At 59.3% G+C, this 19,635-nt stretch overlaps 2 protein-coding genes across 4 annotated transcripts; one reads left to right on the top strand and one right to left on the bottom strand.

The window, feature by feature from the left end:
- Positions 1–1,123: 1,123 nt before the first annotated feature.
- Positions 1,124–7,738, bottom strand: GPR137 (G protein-coupled receptor 137). Of its 3 annotated transcripts, none has more exons than XM_035013139.1 (8): positions 7,110–7,738; positions 5,602–5,973; positions 5,470–5,519; positions 4,327–4,552; positions 4,058–4,207; positions 3,797–3,925; positions 3,564–3,682; positions 2,782–3,247 (listed from the first exon to the last, which is right to left on the bottom strand). In XM_035013139.1, the coding sequence occupies exons 2-8, from the start codon at positions 5,956–5,958 to the stop codon at positions 3,088–3,090; spliced, it is 1,191 nt and encodes a 396-aa protein (XP_034869030.1). In that variant the 5' UTR covers positions 5,959–5,973; positions 7,110–7,738; the 3' UTR covers positions 2,782–3,087. The 3 variants fall into 3 exon arrangements, with proteins under 3 accessions (XP_034869029.1, XP_034869030.1, XP_034869032.1); XM_035013141.1 differs by lacking the exon at positions 7,110–7,738 and adding an exon at positions 6,727–7,102 and having other exon boundaries at positions 3,088–3,247; XM_035013138.1 differs by lacking the exon at positions 7,110–7,738 and having other exon boundaries at positions 1,124–3,247; positions 5,602–6,639.
- Positions 7,739–7,802: 64 nt separating this feature from the next.
- BAD (BCL2 associated agonist of cell death) lies at positions 7,803–18,683 on the top strand. The gene is made up of 4 exons (XM_035013142.1): positions 7,803–7,892; positions 8,174–8,368; positions 17,423–17,616; positions 18,158–18,683. The coding sequence occupies exons 2-4, from the start codon at positions 8,182–8,184 to the stop codon at positions 18,281–18,283; spliced, it is 507 nt and encodes a 168-aa protein (XP_034869033.1). The 5' UTR covers positions 7,803–7,892; positions 8,174–8,181; the 3' UTR covers positions 18,284–18,683.
- Positions 18,684–19,635: the final 952 nt, after the last annotated feature.

Here is a 19,635-nt window from a genome sequence, read left to right as displayed (position 1 = left end):
GGCCTGGAGGGGGCGTGAGGAACCGGCTTCCAAGCAGGAGGCTGAGGGGGCGCTGAGGCGCGCGAAGGGGAAGCGGGAGGAGAGGCCGAACCGCGCAGGGCGGGGACGCGGATGGCGGGTCCCGGCTCCTCCGCTGCGGCTGCGGCAGCATCTTCGCGCTTCTCTCCCCCCCTCCCGCCTCTCCCCGCTCTGCCGCGAGCCGCGAGGGGCCGGGCGGGGAGCGTCCTGGGTCTCCCAGCGCCCCGCCGGGCTTTCGAGGAACCCAGGGGCGGGCCCCGGTCGCCGCGCGGAGGCGAGGCCCGGCTGGGGGGTGGGGAGGGTCCCGGGTTCCGGGAAGAAAAGGGGCGGGAGCGACCGGGGCCGGCCCCGGGGCAGCATCCTCCCGGGCAGCCGTCAGCACCCCCCGGGGACAGCGGGCCGCGGCGCCCACGCGCACACACGCGGGCACAAAGACCCGCGCGCCCACGCTCCGCCCTGCGGCTCCCGCCCGCCCCGCTGCCCAGGCTGCACGCACACACTCCACCTGCACGCTCCCCAGACTCGCGGGCACACCCGGACCCCCGGGGGCGTGCGCGCCGGGCCGAGGCACCCCCGAGGTCCACGCGCACGTGTGCACACACTCCCGTCCACACACCCAGGCCGCCGGGCCACCGCGCAGCGCCCGCCACCCAGACACACTGCACACCCGCCGTTCGCTCCCACCGCCTCCCGAGAGTCTTCAACGCCGACGCCTGGGAGAGTGCGGGCGGCGGGACGCGCGGCCGCACGGCTCCCGGAGGCGCCCACGCGCGGGGAGGTGAGCGCCCCGCCCGGCCGGTCGCCCCCCGCGCACCCCTCCCTGCCAGGGAGCCCCGCCCGCGCCCCGCACTCCCTCCCGCGTCAGCCCCGCACTCACTGTCGGCCCCGCTGCGGCTGCGGCTGCGGCTGCGGCCCGGGCTCCCGCGCGGCCTCGCCGGTGCCGGCTGGGCCGCGGAGGCGGCGGCGGCGGCAGGGGCGGAGCGGGCGGCCCCCGGGGCTGGGACCCCCCTCCCGCCGCCAGAAGCCCCCCTCCTTCCAAGCTTAACCCCTCCAGCGCCGCGCCTCCCTCCGTGCCGCGCCCTCGCCGCCGGCGCCGTGCCCCGCAGCCCCTTACCTGCGGCCGCCCAGCCCCCCAATTCCGGCCGCTCTCGGCAGGTGAGGGGCAGAGGAGCCCGAGACGGGTCGCCGTTGGGTCCGGCCTGGAGTCTCAGACTGGAGTCCTGGTACTGCCCCGCCGGCCATCCAGTGTGGCCAGCGGCACGGCCCTGGCCTGGACATCTGCCGGCTCACCTCTCCGGACAGGCGCCACGTTAATCTCCCAGCATCTCCCAGGCCCACTACGGATCGGAAGGGCCCTCAACTCCCCGCCCCTGGGGACAGCCTGGCCCATGGGCTCAGCACTCCTGAGGGAGGCGGCCCCGCGGGACAAAGGGGTGAGCGATCCACTGAAACAAGCTGAAACTGTCTGAGGTAGGGTTGGGACCCAGTTCTGGAAAGTCATGCCGGGGCACCTCCTGCCCCTACTCCCGCCCCATCCCTTGGTCCTTAGCCCCGTGGCCATCCCAGCATGGAACGCGAGCCAGCACTCCCCCACAGCCTGAGCAGCCGGGGCTCTGGCAGGTCTTGGAGCTGCTCCCCTCTGTGTGCCCACCCACTTCTTTAAACCCTGATCTCTCCAAAAATCCTCTGGCCTGGGGTCTTCAGCCCTCACAGTGGGTGGCTTTAAGCCTGGGCTCTAAGGCTGACCACCCCCTACCAGTAGGGGGCGCAGATGTGTTATCAAGCTCTCCAGCCTCCCAGTCCCTACTCACAGAAAAGGGATGATTAATTATCACCTCGGAGTGCTGTTCTGAGCATTAAGGAGGTCAGTATTTGTAAATGCTCAAAACGGAGGCTGGCACACACAATAAAGTGCCCTACAAACGTTAGCAATTTTCCTTTCAACAAAGAGTGACTGTTCAGCTTCAAGCTGATTCTCAGTCTCAGATGCCCTCTCTTGGGAGGCCCTGAAGGCCTGGTGCCCAGGAGCATCCCAAGTGAAGAGTTTCAAGGCAGGATCAGTGGTAGGCCCCAGGAACTCCAAGGAGCTGTGATGTCCGGGTACATGGACAGGAGAGAGACCCTCTGATAAATGACTCCCAGCCACAGGACAGATGACAGCCCTACCAAGGCCGTGGCAGCAGCAGGCAGTGACTGTAGCTTTAGGGGCAGCCAGAGAAGGGGCCCTCAGGGCCACCAGGCAGACTATGTGGGGGCAGCTCAACTATCTGGCCAAATCCACACCTGGTGGGGAGGTGGGGGCGGCTCAGTCACAGGCCAACTCCTCCATGGCCCTGGACTAACCCCTGGCCCAGAATGCCATGTTGGGAAGGATGACAGGGGAACAGGGTTTCCAGAAATCCCAACCCGGCAAGGGGAACAGGCATAAGAGACCCATAATCACAGTGCCACAGGACCCCGGAGGGGGGACATGGCTCCCTGACCTGGAGATGAACGGCTTCACAAAGGAGGTGACATTCGAAGCAGGTTTTGAGGAAAGAGTAGACATTTTTCAAGTGAGGAGGGGACTGGGGTGGAAACAGACTTTTCTGGCCTCCTTGCCCCTCAGGCTGCAGGCTCCCTCCCTCTCCTGGCCCATCAGCCTGGGTCAGGTAAGTGACCCCTGCCCAGCCCAGCCACGCCTTTGGAGGACCTGGGTCTGGTCAGTCCTCAGCTGTATAGGCCATGGTGCAAGGAACACAAAGCCAACAACTGACAGACAGTGAACTGATGAGGGGCACAGAGACTGTTTATTGAGGGGCAGGTGCAGGAGAGGTAGCCGGCTCCAGTGCAAAAGTGGAGGCGGCAGGTCATGCCAAGGTGCTGCAGGCATCTGGCAGCCAGGGCCATGCCCCCCATCCTAGGGGACAGCACAAGCTCACTATGACAGGAGTAGCAAGGAGCCAGCCAGGGGAAGAGGCAGCCACAGCCTCCCATGATCCTGGGCAAGAAGCGGCAAATGTACTTGGCACAAGGGCCTAGGATGGGAGGACTGGGGTCTGGGTGTTCAAGGGGGAGAATGGGAGGGGATCACGTCTGTGGAGTGGAGTAGAGACTGTGGTGGTGGCCACCTGGTCCCAGCACCTGGGAGAAGAGCAGAGGAGTGGTCCGTGTCTGGCTGCCCCCGCACCAGCCTGGCTCCCGCCCGATGGCGCCGTACCAGCTGCCAGAGCCTAGGCTGCCCGACATGCTGCAGGCAGAGAAACAAGGATCGGTCCCAAGGCAGGGACCAGGGCCACATCCACAAGAGTCAGGGCAGGGAGAGAGGCTTAGCACAAGGCCGAGTGCCCCAGCTTTCCAGCCCCCAGGGCCTGAACCCTCTAGACTGTGGCAAACTGCATCTTGGGGTGGAAACCAGAGAGGACCTCACCTCGTACAGAGAGGAAACAGGGGCAGGGCAGGGGCGGGGCCAAGGGGGAAAGTGGTAGGACCAGGATCTAGATCCCCAGTGTTCAATGGAGCGAGCTGGGAGCCCGGAGGACCTGAGGCAGGGCCAGGGCTCCTACCTGGTGCTCTCGCTTCGGCCGTGCTCCCAGGAGCAGCCCTCGTCCTCACAGTGCCCGGCCCGGTCAAAGAAGTAGGAACGGGAGCCAAAGACCTGCCCATTGAGGATGCGGCTGGTGCTCTGGGGGAGGAAACCACCATCGTGCTTTCTCCTGCCCCACCATTGGCTTCCCACAGCCCTGCCAGACCCTGGCCCAGGGATTCCCAGCGTCCACCCGTCTCCGCTGGCCCTCACCAGGTCCTGTGGGGGCCGGTGCACCCGGAAGAAGCCCACCAGCAGGGTGGTGGGCAGCAGCTCCCACACAAAGAGGATGAGGCCAAACACCAGGTAGCCTTTGTTCCCCAGGTCATTCACCAGGTCCGCCTGTGGGAAGGCAGGGTTTGTATAATCCACGACTGTGCCGGGGGGTGGGGGGGAAACCCAGACAGAGTCGAGGCCAACTGGGGGCCAAGAGCCATGGCTACTAAGGAGGCAGCCGAGGTGCTGAATGCCCACCTGGTCAGAGACGTTGTACCAGTCATAATCGAAGGCATCCAGCCGGCTCCGGGGGGCCAAGGCCAGGGCCGCCAGGTTGTAGCAGGCCCGGCTGGCATAGAGCAGGACCATGGCGCCACCCATCGCAGCTGCCTGGCATACACTGGTCCCCTGGCACAGATGACAATAGAGGACCCTCAGGGAGGGGAAGCTCCAACTCCCTCTCTACCCGGAAGATCACTGCCCAGAGAGCCCAAGGGACACCCGGGGACCAGGGCTTGTGGCCCTACCTTGGCCTCCAGGTAGATGCTGGTGGAGGGCGCCCGCCGGGCGACCAGGCAGAGGCAGGCAGCAAGAGAGAGTGCGCAGATAACAAAGAGGGAGTCGCTCACCAGGACTCGCACCAGCAGGAGGGCCCAGGGCTGTGCCCGGCGCCGGCGGGACAGCACCGCGCACAGCACGTTCACCAGCAGGAAGAGCAGCGAGGCCCCCACGAAGGCCCCTCGGACAGCCAGCCTGCAGCCCACAGCACAGTCAGCCCCAGACAACCATCGCTGGCACTCACTGACCCCCCAAACTCCCCCAGGAGACCCCAATGTCAGTCAGAACCAATCCAGACCAATCCAGTCTGAACCCCGGCTCTCCAGTTTTACAGACGGGGAAGCCGAGGCCCACAGAGGTCAGATGGTGACTGACAGCTATAATACAGTGGAAAGAACACAAGACTGAGAGTCAGAGACCTGGGGTCAGGGGCGCCTGGGTGGCTCAGTTGGTTGAGTGTCTGCCTTTGGCTGGAGTCATGATCCCAGGCTCCCTGCTCAGCAGGGAGTCTGCTTCTCCCTCTTTCTCTGCCCCTCCTCCCCACTTGTGCGCTCTCTCTCTCTCTCTCTCATAAATAAAATCTTGAAAGAAAGAAAGAAAAAGAAAGAAAGAGACCTGGGTGTAAGCCCTAGCTCTGCCTTCTGCCAGATCTATGACCTTGAACATGTGGCTTTACCTTGCTGGGCCTCAGTTTCTTCATCTCTCAGATGGGGATAATAACGGCCTCACAGGTAAGTTGTAAAAATGTTTGTGAAAGCTCTTAATAAACTGTAAGACGTTATACAAATGACAAGCTTATCACCACCCAAGGTCAGCCAGAAGAGCAGTCTGGGGCTTCCGAGGGCTGGGCCCTCCAGCTCCTCTTCCATCGTGGATGACGCTGGAACCCCTTCCCTTCACACTAGCATGGCTGTTTCCAGCAACGCTGCCCTTCACCAGTGCAGTGCCTTTGCTGAGCCGTCTGCACCACGTGCCTAACTTTTCATGGCCCTTTCACAAACATTTGCGAAGTTGTCCCCGCCTTGGCACTGCACAGGGTTGGCAAGAAATGGACACCAGGCGGCTCCCTGCCCCTGGCCTGGGGGATATGCCCATATGCCCCGTGTACTTACAAGCCTCGGCTCATCTCCGGCCGGCGCTTCGCCTTGGCCTTGAACACAACCTGGGAGCAGAGATGCCCATCATTCCTTTGGGCCTCTGGGATTGCCACCCCATAGCCCACCCCCACCCGTTACCATGGTTACCTGGGCAAAGTAGAGGTTCATAAGTGTCAGTGTGAAGAACTGCAGGCAGACAGGGCAGCAGTAGAGAAGCCAAAAGGGCAAGGGTCCCAGACGGTTGGCTCGGGGGGTATCTCGGAAGTAGAAGGAGAAGAGGGTGGTGCGCAAGGCAGCCCAGAGCAGACAGAGTGCCAGGAACACTGTCTGATAGCTGAGACGCTTGTGCCCATAGAGGAGCACCAGCCAGAGTTGGGCATATACCGAGAAGAAGAGCAGGGCATACAGAGTGGTGTAGGCCGCAGTCAGCCCCAGGGTCACGGCAGGAGGCAGCGCAGGGACCAGCCCAGCAGCAGGCACCAGGCCAGACAGGTTACTCTCCATGTCAGGAAAGGAGGCCTGAATCCCAGAGAAAGAGATGGAGGGCTGGCAGGGGGCCAGGGAAATAAATATGGAGAGGTGGGAGTTGCAGGGTGCAGCGACAGAGATGGGGAGCTCAGGAGGGAAGAAGCTGCAGCTGGCCAGGCCCTTCCCCCTCAACAGAGGGACCCTGCCCTTGCAGCGGGACACAGGCAGCCTGGGGCCTGGGCCCCTCACTCTGGGGCGTGGCAGGACAGACCCTGTGGAGGGCAGAGGCGGGAAGTGGGCAGGGTCTCCTCCCTGGGCCGGCCCCAGAGCCAGGGCGAGGGGGTGCTGAGGATGAAGGACAGGGGTCCCTGGCCTTGCTCGTTCGAGTCGTCCCGGCTGGAGGGGGAGAGCCGGCAGATACCCATCCGCTGAAGGCAGCGGCCGCTGCCGGGGACGCTCAACGCCCAGCTCTCCCCCTCCCCAAACTGGGGGTCTCTCTCCCCTCCAACAATCCGGATTGGGGATGGCCTCTGCCTTCTGTCCTCGGAATTCGGACGCTGCCCCCACCCCACCCCCCACTGCATCCACTCTCCAGCCTCGGGGATTGCGGGAGGAGGCCGACGCCGGGTCCTCAGGACGCCGCTGGGGGAGCCGGCTCTGGTCGCTGGGACCCGGGGCTCCGGCTCCCCAGCTCCCCGGCTCCCGCTGCTCCGCCCCCTCCTGCGCCTGCGCCTGCGCGGGCGCCGTTCGCTACGCTAAATGCGCAGGGTCTGGCCCCACCAGCTCCGCAGCCCCGTGCCGCACCGTCTCCGGCGCGGAGCCGTTCGAGAATTGGCGCGGGGTGCGCCGCCGGCGGGTGCTAGGGGTTACTAGCGGCAGCGGGAGGCCGAGACGCTGGGGCGGAACAGCTCCGGCGGGCGCCCGGGTGGGCCGTGCCCGGAGCCACCTGCCCTCGTTTGTTTGGGAGGCCGCCAGTTCCCGTGCTTCTCTTCCCTATGCCCAAATTGAGATCGCGCCGCCCGCCCGGGGGGCGGCAACAACTTCCCCTCACCGGCTCTCCGAAGGAAACTTCCGCCCACAGCCAAGATGGCCCCCGGGCCCCGCCCCCTGGGCTTAACCCGCAGGGCCCCGCAGTCCCGGCGAGGCACGCCCGCCCCACTCCCTGGCGGGCCGCGGTTCCGGCTCACCTGGCCGGCAGCCTGCTCGGCGCGAAGCCTCAGCGAGTCCTACGGCCACCCTCAACGGGGCCCCCTCTCCTGCGCCGGGGCAGTCATCCTGCCGGGGAGGAGGCTCCCTTGCTTATCTCGAGCGCTCCTGAGCTGGCGCGGAGAGTAGTGCCCCCGAGGCGGGCGGTGCGAGGTTTCCACTGTGGGGAAGAGGGAGCGGGACTTCCCGACCCGGCTACCCGGTCCACACGGAGCAGTGACAACAGCAGCAACACTTGCATCCAGATGAAGCAGTGACAACAGCAACAACACCTGCATCGACGGCTGAGCTTCAACTGAAGCTTTGCAAAGTGCTGTCACCCACAGTAATCACCACTCGGTTTACAAAGTTCACTGGCTTCTAAGGGAGGTGTCATTATCTTCATTTTACAGGAGTGGAGACTAAGGCCCAGAGGGGCTGAAGGGCTTGTCAGCAGAAGCTGGTCTCCAGGTTCCAAGTGGGGACCCCAGAGAATCCCTCATCTGCTCCCACACATGTCCCAGGCACAAGGAAGTCGGGAACTGAGCGGCGGGAGGCGAGGAAGGGACCCAGGACGACGGCGGCGGGCCGGGAGCGGGTCCGCCGGCGGGGGCGGAGCCTGGGCCGGGAGCGGCCACGCCCCCTGGCCAGCCCTAGTGACATTGCAAGAGCTGATTGGGCCGGGTCGGTGACAGTTCCCGTTGCCCGGGCAACTAGGGCCGGGCTCCCTCAGTACTAGCGGGAGGCGGCAGGCCCGGGTCAGGGGCCTCGAGATCGGGCTTGGGGTAAGACTCGTGTGCCGTCACCGAGGGCAGGGTGGGCCGGGGCCTAAGTAGGGGCCTGGGACTGCTTCACTAGCACCAGGGCTCCAAAAGAGATTTAAGTCCTGGGTGGACAGGCTGAACGACCTGCCCAGCTAGAGTCAGTGGACAAATCCGGGCCTGGGAAGCAGGGTGAACTTGGGGTTCTAAGGTGGGAGAGGGAGCTAGAGGCATCTGCTGCCCCCCTTCACTGGCCACCATTTGCCCCAGCTGTGCCCTAACTACCTACCATGTTGCCCCCACAGCCCAGAGCATGTTCCAGATCCCAGAGTTTGAGCCCAGTGAGCAGGAAGACTCCAGCCCTGCACTTAGGGGCCTGGGCCCCAGCCCCACAGGGGACTGGCCCGCAGGCCCTGGTAAGCACTGGCAGACGGCCCCAGGCCTCCTAGGGGAAGCTGGTCACCAGCAGGGGCAGCCGGCCAGCAGCAACCACCATGGAGGTAGGTACCCACCCCCCAACCACCTGCCTATCCACCTTGCCCCCAGCCCAGTAACTCCCCCCATCCCAGCTGCATCCCCACTCACTGGCTGGCCTCAAGTAAGTGCCTGACCTCTCTGCACCTCAGTTTCCTCTTTTGTAAAACAGAGCAATTAATCACCACCATTGTAGGGCTGTTGGGATGATTAGCAGAAATATATAGGAAGCACTTAATTATAGTGCCAGGGCATAGTAAATGCTCAAAGAATGTAGCTGTTAGCGTAGGACCAGGACAGAAATCACCTAGAGAGAGCCCATGAGCCATATGGGGGAAGTGACTTGCCTAAGGTAGGAAGCGGCCCGGGAAGACTCCAAGGTGCCCCACCCCAGGCTTTGCACTGGACCTTAGCCCCCAGGTGTGTGTTTTCCTGCCCTGTGGCACACACCCACACTGGGGTCATCCTTGCCAGTTGCCAGGGGCAAGTGACCCCAAGGGGTCTGTCCACACTCAGCGAGGGGACCCAGTGCTGAGATGGAAGGATGGGCACTGGAGAAGAGCGGCCATTTCTCCCCAGTGCCCACCTCCCAGTGCCCACCCCAGGTGTCGGCACCTGGAACAACCACAGCGATCTTCTGTAAACAGAACTCCTATCCCTAACGTCACGAAGCCGAAATGACCCCATCCCCACGTTCAGGAACAAGAAGGCTTACGAAGTCCTGCTTCCCAGCCCACACACACACACTTTGTCAAACTAAACTCCACAGGCTTTCTTTAACTCCTTTACCGTCCGGATCTTTGCGCTTGCTGCTCACAGCTTTCCACCCCCACCTCGCTGTTCCTCTTCATCCTCCCTATCAAGCGCTTAATTTGTGCCACGTGTGGCCCCAGCCGCCAGGGGTACATCAGTGAACAAAAGAGATAAAAGTCCTTGCCCTTTGTGGTGCCTCCATTCTAGTTGAGTGGAAAGAGACAGGCTGTCAACAAACAAACAAACAAATGGTATGATGCGTAGTGGCAGCACCAGAAACATTCTTTACTTTCTCTTTGGAATCCAGAGTGGGGGGGGAGGGCTGGGGGAGTGACCCTAACTGAGGTGATCAGGGTTAGCCTTGGTTAGAAGCAACATTTGAGCCAAGGTTGGAAGTGGTCAGAGGTGAGCCCTGCCCCTATCTGCAGAAAAACTGATGCTGGCTGGAAAAACAGATCCTGGCCGAGGGAAGGGCAAATGCAAAGGCCCTGAGGGCAGGACACAGTCTGGGCCCTTGAGGGGAGGAGAGGTAGAGACACAGCGAGGGATTAATGGGGGGGAGGAGCATCTGGGCAGGGCCTGGAAGGCCTGTGTCAGGACGTTGGCTTTCACTTTGAGTGAAAACACACGGGAGGGCTTTGAGCAGAGGCAGGGCGGTCTGATTTGGGATCAAGAATACCACCAGGGGCTCCGTGTTGAGACTAGCCTGCAGTGGGCAAAAGCAGCCCGGGGAGGGGGGGTGGCGTGCGGAGGAGGCTGCTGCGAGAGTCCCAGTGAGGGAGGATATGATGGCTTGGGCCTGGTGGTGGCAGAGGAGATGGTACATAGCTGGGCTCTGGGTTTATTTTGAAGGTAGAACTGGCAGGATTTGCCAACAAACTGGGTGTGGGGTGTGCGGGGAAGAGAGGAGTCGGGTGGCGGCAAGGAATCTGGCCTGGGCACTTGGAAGGACGGAGCTGCTCTTAACTCTGATGGAACTGCGGCCAAATCAGGAGCCTGGTTTGGGCCCGGTGAGGGTAGAGGGGCCTTTTGGGCAGCCAGGTGGACGTTTCCAGTAGGGATAGGTCCAGGCGGGATTTATACACGTGGGAGGTGGGAGTTGTCAATCACTGAGGTCGTGTTCTCTGAGGCCCGGGGAGCCAGTATAGACAGGCAGGGGCCTGGGCTGAGCCTGGGGCTTTGGCCTTCAGAGGGCAGCAGCAGAGAAGGAGCCCGAAGTGGGGACCTGGAAGGAATTAGCAACAGTATGGGAGGGAAACCGGGAGCAGGCAGGGCCCACGCAGCAAGGGGATGCTTCTGGCTAGAGGAGGGCTGGGAGTGGAGCGCTGGAGTTGCCAACAGGGGGCCCTTGCAGTTTTGGTGAGGAGGTGGGCGGGGGGAGCTGAGTTCAGTTCTGTGGGGACGGATAACGGGAAGAGAGGTGGAGATAGAAAGGAGAGCCCACTCTTGGCAGTTGTGCTCCAGGAAGGGGAGCAGAGAAGGCCCAAGGAGGATCAAGGAAGGGTTGTTTTGTTGTTGTTTTTGGTTTTGTTTTTTTTTAAAGGGAAAGAAAATAGCCTGATGGGAGTAATCCAGGAGCCAGGAAACTGCCAGATGAGGCAGGATAGAAGGGAGGCTAGCTAGAGAGATGTCCTTGAGTAGGAGAGAGGGGTCTGGCGCCTGGGGAGGCCTGGCTCAGCTAAACGCGGGGCAGTGGACATGGGTGCGTGGTCGTGGGTAGATACTTCATGGGAAGTAGTACAAGTTTCTCTTGTGGGTGTTGCCAGTTTCTCCAAGAAAAGGTTGAGGAGAGAGGATTAGGTTTGAAGTGGCCGTCCATCCTCAAGCATAGAGCATGCAAGTTGGGCTGGGCAATGTCAAGGGTGCCACTGGGTTTTATGGCCACAAATTTATAAACTATTTTTTTTCTAAAGATTTTATTTATTTATTTGAGAGTGAGCGAGAGAGAGAGCATGAGTGGGTGGAAGGGGCAGAGGCAGAGGGAGAAGCAGACTCCCTGCTCAGCAGGGAGCCCGATGTGGGGCTGGATCGCAGGACCCTGGGATCATGACCAGAGCCGAAGGCAGATGCTTAACCAACTGAGCCACCCAGGCGCCCATGGCCATGAGCTGAAATGGAGGCGGCATGGCTGTGCTTTTTTCCAGCCACACTGGCTGCTGGGGGCCCGGGGAGAGTTGGAGTTTAACCAGAGCTGTGCCTGTCTCAGCCCAGCTGGGGAGGGGTGCTTGAGGGTACCTGCGAGGGGTGTGGCGGGTAAGCTTGCTCTGGGAGTTCTGGCGTCACTCGAGTGGGCTTCCAAGGGAGGGAGCCAGCCAGGTAGGAGCTGCGAGGCTTGGGACAGAGTTACTGAAGGTTCTGACCAGGACTGAGAGCCAGACAGGGCTGGAGAAGGAAGGGCAGGGAAGGAGAGGCTGGAAAGTGGAAGGGCAACTTGGGTCCTGGGAATGAATAAAGATGGGGCTGGAGGAGTGTGCGGCCTGGGGGCGGGGGCGCCTTCCCCAGCTCCAGACCCTTCCAGGAGGAGGGCTGCAGGGGTGAAAATAGCCATCACATGTAAGGACTGACAGGAGTTCTTAAGCTTTGACTTAGTTTTTTTTTTTTTATTTAAATTTAATTAATTAACATATAGTGAATTAGTAGTTTCAGAGGTGGAGGTCAGTGATTCATCAGTTGCATGTAACACCCAGTGCTCATTCCATCACGTGCCCTCCTTAATGCCCATCACCCAGTGACCCCATCCCTCCATCCCCCCTTGACTTAGTTTTCTTTTTTTTTAAAGATTTTATTTATTTATTTGACAGAGAGAGCAAGAGAGGGAACACAAGCAGGAGGAGCGGGGGAGGGAGAAGCAGGCTTCCCCCTGAGCAGGGAGCCCAATGCGGGACTTGATCCCAGGACTCCAGCATCATGACCTGAGCCGAAGGCAGACGCCCAACCGACTGAGCCACCCAGGCGCCCCAGTTTTCTTTTCTTTCTTTCTTTTTTTTTTTTTAAGATTTTATTTATTTATTGCCGGGGAGAGAGAAAGTGGCAGGCAGAGGGAGAGGGAGAAGCAGACTCCCCGCTGAGCAGAGAGCCCAACACGGGGCTGGATCCCAGGACCCCGGGATCATGACCTGAGCTGAAGGCAGACGCTTAACCGACTGAGCCACCCAGGTGCCCCTTGACTTAGTTTTCAATACCTAAAAAGCAAGTGATTTTCCCATAAAAGATCGGCAAGTGCTGATGGCCTGCCAGAGCCACAGAGCCCTGCCCCCTCCAGGTGGGCAGAGTCCCATCACTCTTCATAGTCCCTGCCCCCTGGGCCCTGTGGGACTGGACTGTCTGTGTCCCCAGGGCAGAGACTGGGCCACCTTTTGTGCTGTGACGGCCCCAGCGCATAGCCCAGTGCCCGGGACAGGTAGGTGCGCGGTGAGCTGTGGGAGTGTGTGTGGATGGTGGAGAGGGAAGGGGGACCACCCAGTGGGCCAGACCACAGGGTTCAAATGCAGCTCCACCCTCTATTAGCAGGTTGAACTTGAGCAGGCTAGTTAACTCTGTCGCCTCAGTTTTCTTATCTGTGAAATGAGACTAGAACTCGTCCTCCCTTCTTGTAGGGAGGATCTGATCAGTTAATATAGGAAAAGTGCTTAGAAACAGTGCCTGGCCCAGAGGAACATTTGCTGTTCTTACTCTTTTTTTTTTTTTTTTTAAGATTTTATTTATTTATTTGACAGAGACAGCGAGAGAGGGAACACAAGCAGGGGGAGTAGGAGAGGGAGAAGCAGGCTTCCCGCGGAGCAGGGAGCCCGATGCGGGGCTCGATCCCAGGACCCTGGGATCATGACCTGAGCCGAAGGCAGACGCTTAACGACTGAGCCACCCAGGCGCCCCTGCTGTTCTTACTCTTACTGCAGTTGTTGCTGTTATTGTTACTGTGAGTTGGCCCAGGCTCTGAGCAGAGCTGAACACTGCTGTTCATTCGGTGGAGGTAGACATGAATAACCCCCATGCCCTCCTGAAAATGGACAAGTAAAGTATAAGTTAGAACCAGAATGTAAAGGCCTTGAAAGCTACGCTAAGGAATTTGGACTTTACCTCCTTGGCAATGGGGAGCCATTGAAGGTTTTAGGCAGAGGACAGACACAGTTGGGTTTAAAGCAGGGGTTGGCAAACCACTAAATCCCTATTTTTTTTGTCAGCCCATGAGCTAAGAATAGTTTTGACATTTTTAAAATTTTAGTGGAATACAGCGACACAATTATATATTGTTTATGGGTTCTTTCAAGCAGTGACCACAAAACTGAGTGGTTGTAACAGACTGCGTGGCCTGCAGTGCCCAAACATTTACTCTCTGGCCTTTTACCGAAAACATTTGCTGGCCTCTGCTTTAGAGTTTTCTGATTTAGCAGCAAGATGGGATATGTTCTTTGCAGGCCAGTAAGGGATTTCTGTACCCCAAATGGCTTTAGGGTAGACAGGGAGTCTGGGCTTCCTGCAGGTACCGGAAGCTGATGGGCCTCATGTGCCTGCTCAGTTTGGGGTGCCACATTGGGGGGGGGGCAAGCAGTATGTGAGCACCTGCATGCAGGAGATCAGGATTCAAACCCAGTGCTGCCTGATGGCAAAGCTTCACTGACTCAAGGTGCCTGGATTACCACCGTTTTAAGTGTGTAAGGATGCTCTCAGAAGCGTGAACTTGGATGTGTCTGGCCCTACCGCTTACCCAGAAGCCCCACGGTAAAGAACTTAAAACTTTGCTGGGCCTTGGGGCACCTCCAGCCAGAGGCCCCTCCCGCTCCCCCCCCCCACCCCTAGCCCCAGGCGGGCTGAGAGGATGGTGGGAGTGGGCAAGCCTGAACACACACCCAGGCTCACACCCAGGCAGGAGCCACGCCCTCTCCCTCCCATTAACTTCCCCAGAGTTGGGAGAGGCCACCCCTGCCCTGCCCAGGGACGTGTAGGGGCGAGAGCTGATTTGAGGATGGGAGCGTTCAGAGTGAGCATGTCCACTACCCCAGGGAGTTCACAGAAAATTCCTCAGGTTTTTTCCCAGTAAAGAGAAGGACACTTTTAAAAAGCTCAGTTTATGCAAATGCTCGTCATTCTGATGGTGGCTGGCTTGGCATCGCTAAATCCATGGCTTTGGTGAAAATAGCCTGCCCCTGAGGATAGGCTCCTGCTAGGGCTGGCACTCACAGAAGGCCCAGAGGTGCCTTCCCCAAGCGGCACCCCCAAGGTGGCCCGTGGGCTGATGTTGGGAACCTGGAGCACGAGCATTAAGCACACAGGCCCTGGAGTCAGACTGGTTGGGTTTGGATCCCAGCTCCACCACCTACTAGCTGTGTGACATTGGGGAAGTGACTTACCCTCTCTGTGCCTTAGTTTTTTCTCCTCTAAAATAGGGACAGTGAGGAACCTTCCTCATAGGGTGCGGTGGGGACCTAATGAATCAATTCAGGTGAAGAGCTTCCAACCTGACACGGCAAGTGCTCTTCTGCTTGTTCCGATTTTGGGGCGAGGGGGCAGCGTGAGCAAGTCACTCACTTTCCAACTCTTGGGACTAGCGTCTGTCAGGTGTGGTGGTTGTGTGCATTCTTAAAAGCTAGTAACGGGGGCACCTGGGTGGCTCAGTCGTTAAGCGTCTGCCTTTGGCTCAGGTCATGATCCCAGGGTCCTGGGATCAAGTCCCACATCGGGCCCCCTGCTCTGTGGGAAGCCTGCTTCTCCCTCTGGCTTGTGTTCCTGCTCTCGCTATGTCGCTCTCTGTCAAATAAATAAATAAAATCTTTAAAAAAAAAAAAAAAGCTAGTAACGAAGAATAGCTGATGTTCCTTGAGCCCTTAAGTGGCCAGGAGGGTGTGCCCACTGCAGGACCTCTGGCAAGTTCCTAACCTCTAGGTGCCTCCACTTCTTCATCTGTAATATAGGGGGAACTTACCGGCCACCTCACTGGGAAGCTGGGAGGCTTCAGGATGTAAAGGGGGCAGAATCTGGTGCTCTCCTTGTCTCATCTGTTGTCGGGGTGGTCCTGGGAGATGGGGACTGCCCCCATTTATTTTTTAAGATTTTATTTATTTGAGGGGCGCCTGGGTGGCTCAGTTGGTTAAGCGACTGCCTTCGGCTCAGGTCATGATCCTGGAGTCCCAGGATCGAGTCCCGCATCGGGCTCCCTGCTCAGAGGGGAGTCTGCTTCTCCCTCTGACCCTCCTCCCTCTCATGCTCTCTGTCTCTCATTCTCTCTCTCTCAAATAAATAAATAAAATCTTTTTAAAAAAAGGATTTTATTTATTTGAGAGAGAAAGAGCATGAGCGGGGGGAGAGGGAGAAGCAAGCTCCCCTTAGAGCAAGGAGCCCAACGAGGGGCTCGATCCCAAGACCCCGGGATCATGACCTGAGATCCCAGGACCCTGGGATCATGACCCGAGCTGAAGGCAGACACCCAAACAACCAAGCCACCTAGGTACCCCTGCCCCCATTTCATAGAGGAAGATACTGAGGCCCCAACAAGTTAGAAAAGGGCCCAAGGTGGGGCATCTGGATGGCTCAGTTGGTTGGGCGTCTGCCTTTGGCTCAGGTTGTGATCCCAGGATCCTGGGATTGAGCCCTGCATCTCCTTGGGCTCCGTACTCAGCGGGGAGTCAGCTTCTCCCTCTCCCTCTGCCCCACCCCTCTGTCCAGGAGCATGCACTCTTCCTCTCTCTCTCTAATAAATAAATAGAATCTTAAAAAAAAAAAAAAAAAAAGGGCCCAAGATCACAATGCAGTAATCTGGTTAAGGTGTGGCTCCTGCCTCTGCCCACACCCCCCACGCTCCACAGAACTGAAAAGTGCTCTGTAGGTGGGCCTGTCCTTATCAACGGTCTTTCCATTCCTGTCTTTTCCATCCTTATTTCTGATTTAGCTGCCTGTTCCCACTTCCACCTCACTCCTCAGAGGCTTGATGGTGTCCCTGCTTAGCCTCAGGCCTGGACTTTGGTGGAGCTCAGAACAACCAGGAGCTCTGACCACCCTCTTAGCCTAAGCCTTTCTGGATCCAGCACCCTCTTCCCTCCTGAGCTTTCTTAGCCTCATCTCTGGAGCTGGGCCCCTTGGAGGCCCTGCAGCCCCCGAAAGTGACCTGCAGGGCTTTGCGTAAGGTCCTTTGGGAGAGGATGAGACACTGTTATCCCCTGGCTTCAGAGCCTAAATCTTACTTCCTCCAAAATGCCTTCCCTGACAGATGGGCCTTGTCAGGGCCCCTGAGCACCTTCCCCTGCTCTTGTTTTCATACTGGCTTTCACGCTACTAGGTAGCTCTGGGTTTTTCTCCTGGGACTGGTTCTAGGTCTTTGTTGGTCTAGATTTTGGGGGTGGGGTTGGCAGGAGTGGAGGGATGGCACAAGGTACACAGGTCAGACAGACTCAGAACACAGGAGAGGTGACCGTGAGTGACAACCTGTCGTTTACTTTCAGCTTTCAGAGCACTTTCACACTGTTTTATGTGACCTTTCCACGGCCACTGGTAGTAGGGGATAGATCTGTCCCCACACAGAGGTGAGCACAGTGGCTCAGAGTTGAAGGGTGGTCTGATAAGGGAAGAGGTGTAGCTCAGTGGTTGATCACTGGACTCTGGAGTCCAAGAAACCTCAAGAGACTTCCAACCTGAGAGCTTCATACTGTGTGACCATGGACAAGTCTCCGCCCTCTAAGCCTCTGTCTTCTTGTCTGTAAAATGGAGGCAGTGTTATGACTCACTTCTTAGAGGAGATTAGGAGCATAATGAGGGAATTCCCAGGGCTGGCACATAGCGCTCCATAATCATTACCTTCAAAAGTCAACAGACCCTCCCGACTCTCTCCAAAGCAGGTACTTTGGGAGGTCCAGACATGCTGCTGACAGGTCCTTGCTCTCCAGGGGCCCAAGGTCTCCCTAGGCCACAACAGTGAAACAAATGGGCGCCAGCAGATCACTAGCAAAGCTGGAGTTCAGCCCTGCCTAGGGCAGGAAACCTCATCCAGGTGATTGCTTTCCTCCAAGGAGTGCCCTGAGGCCCCATGGTCTTGCGCTGATAACTATACTACTTACGTCCTTGTTTTATGGCAGGCACAGAGGCAGAGGTCATTCAGCACATTAAGGGCCTGGCCCATTATTGGGGCTCAATTAAGATTTGTGGGATTAATGAGAAGTTAATTGAATCTTCACAAAAGCCCCAGGAGCTTCCCTCGCTTTACATATGAAGGAACTGAACTGGGCTTCCGAGGTACTGTGCACACAGACATCAGCGGGCGAGGAGCTGATGCCGAGGGCTTGGGCAAGGCTGGGGGCGCAGAGGAGTGGAGACTCACGTCGCCCCCGTCCCCTGTGCAGGCGCTGGGGCTGTGGAGGCCCGGAGTCGCCACGGCTCGTACCCCGCGGGGACCGAGGAGGATGAAGGGGTGGAGGAGGAAGAGCTCAGCCCTTTCCGGGGGCGCTCGAGCTCAGCGCCCCCCAACCTCTGTGCTGCACGGCGCTATGGCCGCGAGCTCCGGAGGATGAGCGACGAGTTCCAGGGCTCCTTCAAGGTGAGCGCCGGTCCCAAAGCGTGTCGGGATCTGTAGTTCCGGGACCCCCTCCTCTCCCTCTGGCCTGAGCCTTCCTGCGTCCCGGGGCCTGCCGGTATCTGTAGTCCAGGCCGTGCGTCAGAAGGCTAAAGCGCCTGAGTTCCCCAAATCCTCGGGGCGCGAGGCATGCTGGTATTTGTGCTCCCGGTCGGCCCCTTTCCGATATCCGGGTTCTTTGGCCTCAACTTCAGAATTACTTCGGTCTTGAATTGCCGCCCCGGCTTCGCGGCTAGGTCTCGGTCTCTGGGGCTTACAGGGTCTTAGGCGTTCTCTCCCCGCGTCCCTGGCACCGGTACGTCTGCGATCGTTATAACCAGTCCCATCCCTAAGGGCCCAAGCGATCCTTCCACCTTCCTCCCCTCGGTACAGGGCATGCCGGGAGCTATGGTGTTTAGGTCCGCCGGCATCTCACTTAGCGGTGGGATTCCGGAGGTGGAGGGCTCCGACTCGGGCTGCCAGGACAAGCTAACTCATTTAACCCTTTCCTCCTCCCACCCCGAAGGGACTTCCTCGCCCGAAGAGCGCGGGCACAGCGACGCAGATGCGACAAAGCCCCAGCTGGACGCGCGTCATCCAGTCCTGGTGGGATCGGAACTTGGGGCGAGGAGGCTCCGCCCCCTCCCAATGACCAGTCCCACAGCCCGAAACTCTCCCCCCTTCCCGGCGCCGCCGGCGGCCATCTTGGGTGTGGGCGGAAGTCTTTTCCGCAGGCTTTATGCAAGAAAGAGGATCAGTTCTTTCCTTTTCGAAGGAGGCGATCTGACCCAAAGGCCGAATTCCCTTCCGGTGTGTACGAGGAGTACGGAGGGGTTTGGCCCCGTCGGAAGTTTTGAAGTTTAGCCGCCCTTAGCCGCCGGAAGTGGCCCCGTGACCCCGCCCCCGGCGCTGGGCTACCCCTAGCGTCTGCACCAAGTTGCAAGCCGGAAAAGCCCTAACTTCACCAGAGCCCTTTCCTCCGCGGTATCGCTGCGGGCCGTCGCTCGCCACGAAATGTGCTAATAAAGCCCGCATTTGTGCCTCCGAGTCTCCTCGCTCCGTCGCTTGGGGCTTCGCAGGCTGGGGAAGCGCTAGCCAGCACTGACAGTTTCAAAAGATGCCCTCGCTTTACACGGCTCTTTCTGAGTGACTTAACCTGGAAGCGGGACCAGGAAGGGGTCCAGGCGGCGACCAGAGCCAGGGCTGCTTGGCCTCCGGAAAGCGGAGCGCAGCCGGCCCTCGGGCACCTCCAGGTCCTTATCTCTAATATGCTAATTGGGAACTGCAGGCCGGCCGGCCGCCGGAATTCCGCACTCTGCAAACCGTGCCGCCGTTCCCCGGGGAGGGTCATTTGTTCCTATTTGGGTCAGTCCTTTCAAATGGCTACTGTGTGGCCGGCCTGGAGCCAGCTCTGTCCAGGGAACTGGCAGGACGCGCGGAGCAGGGGAGGGGGCGACGGAAGGCTGGGCCCAGGGCTGTGACTGGACTGGTCACTAGGGAACTGAGAATCTTCACCAGGACCTGGGAGCAGAGCTCGGAGCTCAATTCCAGAAAGATTTATTGGCGCCCCCTATAGACCAGCCCGCGCTTGGTACCGGGTATACAGAGATGAATTACGCCACAGCTCTGCCATCAGAAGCTTCCTGGCGGCCGGGGGAGAACCAGCCTCTTAGAGTGGAGTTACCGCCAGCTAAGTGCTATAACAGGGACTCAGAACCGGGGTGAGGGCGGCTCCCTCCGGCAAGGGGAAGTCCGGGAGGGCTTCAGGGAGGAGGTGAGTTAGCGCTGGGCCTTGAAGAGAGAGATGGAGGAGGGAGTGGTCATTCCCTGTAGAGAAAAGAGTGGACCCATGGAAGGATGGGGGGGGGCAGCAGAGGCCAGGATTCTGAGGGGGCTGGAATGTCATACCGGGGTATTTGGAGTTTAGCCGGGCCTTTGAGGACCCAGGGACTGACATGGAGTGTTTCTATAGGTAGAGACAAGCCAAATCAGGAAGATAGGCCT

This window comes from Mirounga leonina, unplaced genomic scaffold, assembly GCF_011800145.1.
Source record: "Mirounga leonina isolate KUSES-001 unplaced genomic scaffold, KU_Mleo_1.0 Mir_166, whole genome shotgun sequence".
NCBI lineage: Eukaryota > Metazoa > Chordata > Mammalia > Carnivora > Phocidae > Mirounga > Mirounga leonina.
Note: the sequence above shows the minus strand (reverse complement) of the source record. Positions and strands in the feature narration are given on the sequence as shown.

Bases quoted from the DNA above. Each gene is read 5' to 3' on its own strand.
- GPR137 (XM_035013139.1), bottom strand. From the start codon at position 5,958: ATGGAGAGTAACCTGTCTGGCCTGGTGCCTGCTGCTGGGCTGGTCCCT. The intron at 5,520-5,601 runs GTAACCATGGTA...CTCTGCTCCCAG, and splicing joins TGAACCTCTACTTTGCCCAG to GTTGTGTTCAAGGCCAAGGC. The intron at 3,926-4,057 runs GTGGGCATTCAG...GCCTTCCCACAG, and splicing joins GGTACAACGTCTCTGACCAG to GCGGACCTGGTGAATGACCT.
- BAD (XM_035013142.1), top strand. From the start codon at position 8,182: ATGTTCCAGATCCCAGAGTTTGAGCCCAGTGAGCAGGAAGACTCCAGC. The intron at 8,369-17,422 runs GTAGGTACCCAC...TCCCCTGTGCAG, and splicing joins CAGCAGCAACCACCATGGAG to GCGCTGGGGCTGTGGAGGCC. The intron at 17,617-18,157 runs GTGAGCGCCGGT...CCCACCCCGAAG, and splicing joins AGTTCCAGGGCTCCTTCAAG to GGACTTCCTCGCCCGAAGAG.